The 6,934-nt window shown below is 35.5% G+C and overlaps 1 protein-coding gene and 1 long non-coding RNA gene across 2 annotated transcripts; both read left to right on the top strand.

The window, feature by feature from the left end:
• LOC18793192 lies at nucleotides 3,844-5,394 on the top strand. Its single transcript, XR_002269783.1, has 2 exons — nucleotides 3,844-4,207; nucleotides 4,289-5,394. It is a non-coding gene; the product is annotated as an uncharacterized LOC18793192 (long non-coding RNA).
• Nucleotides 5,771-6,322, top strand: LOC18788394 (ethylene-responsive transcription factor ERF015). The gene has a single exon (XM_007226783.1). It carries the CDS (start codon nucleotides 5,771-5,773, stop codon nucleotides 6,320-6,322), a length of 552 nt encoding a protein of 183 aa, XP_007226845.1.

Below are 6,934 nucleotides of genomic sequence, written 5' to 3'. Positions count from 1 at the left end.
CATGGGGAAAATCACAAACACAGGTACTTTAGAGGTTTGAACCCGAACCATTTGGGAATACGCCAAAGACCTGAGCCAATTTATTAACATCCCATTAGTTTTCTTTTTATTTTTTATTTTATTTTTAGAATTAAGAAAAGATAACATAGGTAGTTATATTCCATAAAAGTATGATCTATTATCTGACGTTGTTTTTATTTTTAATTTTTTTAATATAAAAAAAAATGAATTTACCATATTATCCTCATTTAATTAATAATTTCAATTTTTAATGTTTTAATTAACCAATGACATTTTATGGTATTTTGAATGTTTCACCATTCTTTGCCTTTTGTTGTTGGAACAATATTTCATATTAAAAAAATATATTGGTCTTATTTTTAAGAGGCACAATTAAATTATTATTTTTTGCCCTAGTTAGAAAGGAGAAGGGTGTTTTGTCAAGTATCATGAGGTTCGAACCTTGAGATATTAAGGCCCCTTTTTTTCCACTAGGCTAGATACCTAAATATATTTTGAGATTTTCTATTTAAACCCCACACTTCTCTTAGTTCATCCCAACTTTTAATTTAAATTTTCACAATTTCTAAGAAAATCCCACTATCTTCCCAAGCTACCCTTAAATACACCCCAAACTGAAAAACATAAGAAATAAAAGAGATTTTCTATTTAAACCTCACAATTTTCTTTGTTCACCCTAATACTTAAATCATTAAAAAATATTTGTAGTATACATGAGATTTTGTTGTTTTCACAAGTTGTTTTTATCATGTGATTAGATCATATGGGAAATTGTAGTTTGTTTGGTTTCGTTTTATGATGACACTAAAAACCAATGACTACAACATCTTCTTTTATTTTTTACCCAACGGAAAAGTGACATTTAGCCTACTGAGATGATATGATATAGGGAAGTCATTTGCTATTTGAGAACATTGCTATAGTAAAAATGGCATTTAAAATGATAATCGTTGTATACTTTTCTTTCTCCACAATCAATTGTAGCATTGAAACAAAAGCATACCTATATTTTATAAGAGATAAACAGGGAAGATAATGAAGGTGTAACCTGATAAAACTTTATAAAAGTTTACAAAACCCAATAGGTCAGATGAAAATAAAACTGTTGTGATAAAACATCTAATAGTAAGGGATCAATATACATGAAGATGTACATCAAATGAACCGATAAGCTCTTTCCGATTGTCAATACGATCTCGATATGGACTATACCGATCCAATGCTTTGAGGTTGGAAATATCAAGCCAACGATTGATAATAGGTGGCATAGGATGGTGTGGTTGCAAGTGTAGCTGTCAAAATAAGATAAAGTTGTCAAATGTATAGTTAAAACAACAAACAAATTTCACAAGGCAAAACTGCCAGTTATAAATAGAAATTTTTTATTATAATACCTGCACAAAGTGTTTTTCAACCAATCTGATGGAAATTTCCCGACGTTGTTATTCAGGCAAAGAATGACTTTCTGTTGGGAGAAACATAAGAGATATGAAATTTGAAAAATGCATCAAGACTACATTGTAACAATTTGCAATAAGGTAACCCATTTCTGGTATGAGCATCCACCTATCTTCTAAAGAATAATCATCAAAATAATCCAAGCGATACTCAACCTCACGCTTACTTTCAACACTCTGAAAGATAAATTCATAAAGAAATTCATCATTTTTTAACTCATTTAGTAACTCCCTCTTTACTTTACGCCAAGAATTCTCCCCGTAACCTAGCAACCCATCATTGGTTCTAAAGCCACAATTTGCCATCATATTTTATATTTTTGGGCCCCATAATAAATGGCCTTATAGCAACTGGAAGTTTGTTATTATATTGTTGTGTCAAGTCTTGGGGATTGACAATTTGTTGCTTATACACCTGAACAAAAAAAAAGTATAAGTTGATCTTTTGAAATTTTGATGCGTTAATCAAAATAATATAAGTACATACCGGTAGTTTTGGTGGCTGCTTCTTAGGCAGTGTAGTTTCAACATTTTGTAAATGTGCACTTTCTGCCCTATTTATAAACATTGAAACAAGAGATTAAGTATAAGCTAGGAATAACCTTGCAAGCCTTCATCACACACTTGTTGATATGCCATCTACATAATAAATGTCGGACACTAGGGAATACATTGCGAATGGCATTTATAAGTGCCATTTTCCTATCAATGACAATCACACCTGGAAAAAAATTTATATTCATGATGCTTTTCAATCTATTCAAAGCCCACATATAGTTGTTTTCCTTTTTAGAAGAAATATAAGCAAATGCAACTAAGAATGTTAGTTCCGTTGATGTCACTCCCACAATTTGTAATAATGAGTATCGAAACCTGTTTATCTTATATGTGCAAACCATTACTAGTACATGAGGAAATGCGTGCAATAGGTTTACACTATCAGGGTGAGCCTAAAAAAGATCGCTCACACAATTGGTGTCATCAGTCCTATGCCAATGAATATACTTGTGATCAGATAATCTACATAGCAATAGTTGCATCTCAGATCTATTAGCTTTCTCAACCAATCTACATTAGGCTTCTTAATATAATGCCCATCTCTCTCACAACCTAAAGTAACTCTAGCTCTCCTAGTTGTAATTTTTCCAGCTCCATTAGATCTTTTAATGACAACTACTATGCCATACTTTCGTCCTTGCTCACGACTCCAATTAAGCAATGCTTCTCGACTATTAAATATCTATATAAAAGCATATATGGTAGTTGTAAAAGATTATCAACCACTTAGAAGTTGCAACATCATAATAATAGTTTATTTACCTCATCAGTTGTGAATTGTTTAGTTGTGTCCAAAACACTTTCTGTCCTGGTACCATGGCTTGGAGTAAAAGTATTTTGTTGTGGCTTCCCAAAAAAAAAAAAACAACAACAACTGCATCAATACCTACAAAGGTTTCATTATTGGACTCTCCTGAGGACTTCAATACTGGCTTTGGGGAAGGCTTAAGTACAAAATCATCATTGGCATTAGAAACATCTGTACTTCCTCTATAGTTTTTAGAATCAAGGGATACCTCATTGCCTTGCTTGGCAACAAAATCAGTAGTTGTGACCGAACATTTTCACACTAATAACCTTACACAATGCCATCTCATGCTACCCTTTAAACTTGCCTTAGACAAAGAAACTTTTCTAACAAGTGAGTGGGACTTTTCAAATGAACCCAAAAGTGTGACACTTCCCAAACTAACAAGGGAAGCCACATAAGCCATTGTTCCCTGCATGCTTCCTACTAAAATTAGCATTTGAGACCCCACAACACAACCACCCATATATATATATATATATATATATATTCTAAACTGTCATCCTAAATTCTCCAGAGTTCCAGATAAAACATGAACTTGTATGTCAATTAGTATAACATGAAGAAAAATTCAAGCTACCCAATACTGGAATTCCAGAAGTGACAATAATGTTATTGTTCCCAGCAGAAAAAAAAAATAAACAAACAAATGGAACTCAAAATCCGAAATTTAATAACATAAGGTATAAATTTTAAATCAAAAATCAAAACAACTAAGCAATCAACAACCAAGAGTAAAAAAAAAAAAAAACAACAGCCAAGCAATCAACAAAGGGAAGAGAATAAGATCATTATAGCCAAACAACCAACAAGCCTTCCTATCTGCTCCACGCAGATTTTAAAGAGGTAGGCTCGTCAATATTCTACGTCTTTAAAAGATGAGTAATCTGGAAATAGAATGTAGAGGGGTTTGTATTTTTCTAAAACTTAATATGAAGAGTGGTGGGGTGTGAACAAAGAGAAATGCAGAATTTAAATAGAAAATCTCTATATTTTCCCTTCCTTAATTCTAAAATGAAAAAAAAAAAAAATCAGTCGTGATAAAAACTCCTACGGAAAATAATTGAAAAAGTCAGATCGACCCGATCGTATGGTTTAAGAGTAGCTCCGATTTAACCCGATTATAAACTCTGATACTCAGAAGAAGAGTGAAATAGAGACGTTGAAAATGCAGTAGGGTTTGAGAGAGAGAGAGAGAGAGATGAAGGCGGTGGCGGGTATGGTGGTTTCCAATAAGATGCAGAAGTCGGTGGTGGTGGCGGTGGACAGGCTGTTCCATCACAAACTCTGCAACCGATACGTGAAGAGGACCTCCAAATTCATGGCCCACGACGAGCAGAATCATTGCAACATCGGTGATCGAGTATGTCCTTTCTCGTTCGTCTTCTCTCTGTTTCTTATTCAACAATAATTTAATTTCATCATAAGCATATTACTTGATCAGGTCCGATTGGAGCCATCGAGGCCTTTGAGCAAGCGCAAGCATTGGGTTGTTGCCGAAATCATCACGAAAGCACGCATTTATGAGCCTATTTTACCATTACCACCTTCACCTTATTCTACTTCTTAAAGGCTTCCTCTTCAACTGCTATTATTATTCCACGATAAGTAACATTAGCTCCTCCTTTTTCTTTATTTTCTTCCTTATATATTTCATAGCTTAGTTAGTCCTAATGTAATCGTATCAGATTCATTAATTTAGCCATAAAATCTAACAATTGTGATGCCCGTTTTCCAAATCCTGATTTTTTTTGTTATAAGCAGATTCCAACTCATTATTAATTTAGGCAACAAATTGATGTTTTGGCTGTAAATCTAAAATTAGTTAAGGATGCAATTCTTTTGCAAACCTCCTGAAAGATATAATAAGTTTGGTGCATTAATACTGTGTGTGCATTTCTTCTCAGAGCTAGAGCTAGAGCTAGATGCAATAGTTAAGCTATAAAAAATCATTGCTTCTCAAAGCTTTTGGTTCAAATGCTATCTCTACTAGTCTTTGCACTTTATCTATTTGTCCTGTTTTGCATTTTCTTCTTCTTCTTATGTTAAAGTAATTTTGTTTGCGTTTCTTGCCATTACCAACCACAAGACTCACATAAGTTGCCATGTCTAATATCTGTATTTTTTTCTGGTTTAGTTCTCTTATCGTTGACTGCTAAAGTTGCTAGAAAATGTAACCGAACATGACATAAGCCAAGCATATGCGAGAAGAATATGAAAGCTTTCCAGCATGTAGAATCGTGATTTCACTTTCTTCTGGCAGGTGAAGCTTTTGTGTAGAGCATCTAAGAGGCCGACATGACCAGGTTTAGCCAAAGCAAGTTCTTTTAATTTCTCGAATATTTTGTTTGTATGGGAATGTACCTTTACTCTAAAACCTAATTATGAGGAATTTATATCTCCAATTCTCTACTGAATTTTCCCACTGATACTTTTGATAAATTCTTTATATATCAATGCTTCATTAAGTAAGGCATTGAGCTTTGTATTCTTCAGGAAATGGTTGGTTGATTTCTAGAAAATCTATATACATTTGTATATATTTATGTATGTATGTGTTTGTATATATTAGTGTATGTATATGTATGCATTTATGTATGTATGTTCTCCTTTAGAAAGAGGCTTAAACATAACAAGTGCATTGATTCGTGTCTTGCCAACTGCGGTTCTATGCATTTGGGAACTTCATGTCTATACCATGCTCACCCACGTGACGGTATCTCTGCTGCCACGTGCAACTTGTGACATCACACCACAACCATGTCAGTTCCACCTGCTCACTTGAGACATGCTCTTAATTTTGGACCCTGTTCGCATCCCCATTCACATCCATTATCTTCCTTCATAAATGATCTCCTACAGTAGTTCTTTCCAGATCCTACTCTTCCGCTATCTCGAGACTTTCTCTTGGTGAGTCTCCTTACCCATGGATTTGGGGACAACACCTACTTCCAAAAAGGTCCGGCGAGAGAGAACCCCAGGACGCTATAAGGGCGTTCGAATGAGGGCTTGGGGTAAGTGGGTTTCTGAAATCAGGCTTCCAAAGTCAGGAGACAGGATATGGTTGGGCTCTTATGATGCCCCAGACAAGGCAGCTCGGGCCCATGATGCTGCTGCGTATTGCATTCATGGTGAACGTGCAGAGTTCAATTTTCCAAAGAATAGAAGGCCAGTGCTCTCTAAGGGCTCGACAGTTTCCTTGTCCAAGAAGGATATACAGACTATTGCAACGGATTTTTCTTCAGCTGATGTATCAGAGTCTACTCCAGTGTCGTCTACAATGACAACCCAGGTTCCATCTGATAAACCAGCTTCTCCAAATTTACTGGTTTCTAAGGGTATGGCAAGTGCATATGAAGTGGATAGTGGTTCATTTGCCCCAAGTTGCACTACTGGAGAAGCTGTTGCTTCACTAGAAAATATACAATTGGATGATTTCCTCATGCTAGATACAGATTGGATAGCTGATTTTTATTAGGTATTTATGTGCATTTACATATTTATATCCACTTATGCAGGCCAGTCGACAGATGTTGTAATTAATGTGATTATACTATAAAACTAGGACTTGGGAAAGTCAACACGTGCGACATCCTCCAAAGAAGACGACAGTCTTCTTGTTTATCTCCTCATTGGTGCATCTTGTGCAAAGTGTGTGAGGAAAGTGTGGATCGCTTGTTCTTGCATTGTTCCTACTCAATAAGGCTGTGGTGGCTCTTGTTGAAGGAAACTGAGGCTGTCTGGGTTATTCCTAAAGAGTGTTTCAAGCTCCTTTAGTTTTCAGTTTGTAGGTTTAGGAAAAGGGAACCGAGCTTCAACCTTAAGGGGCTGTTTGGTGCAGTCTATGTTTTGGAATATCTGGCTGGAACGAATTAGAAGAACTTTTGAAGCTTATGATGTGGACATGGACGCTCTGTGGCTTAGAGTGAAATTCTGGGCAGCATTGTGGGCTTCGGTAACTTTGGAGTTTTGGGACTATCCTTATCCTATTATTATGAGGGTTCTTGTAGCTGTTGTGAAGTGATCTGCCTTTAGTGTTGGGTTTCTGGGTTTTCTCTGGGAACTTGTTTCGTTTCTTTGTTTTTGCATG

Source organism: Prunus persica, chromosome G1 (assembly GCF_000346465.2).
Source record: "Prunus persica cultivar Lovell chromosome G1, Prunus_persica_NCBIv2, whole genome shotgun sequence".
In the NCBI taxonomy this organism is placed as follows: domain Eukaryota; kingdom Viridiplantae; phylum Streptophyta; class Magnoliopsida; order Rosales; family Rosaceae; genus Prunus; species Prunus persica.
The sequence above is the reverse complement of the archived record's forward strand: the minus strand, read 5'-3'. Positions and strand labels throughout refer to the sequence as shown.

Excerpts from the sequence above, each read along its gene's own strand:
- LOC18788394 (XM_007226783.1), top strand. The coding sequence starts at position 5,771 with ATGGATTTGGGGACAACACCTACTTCCAAAAAGGTCCGGCGAGAGAGA.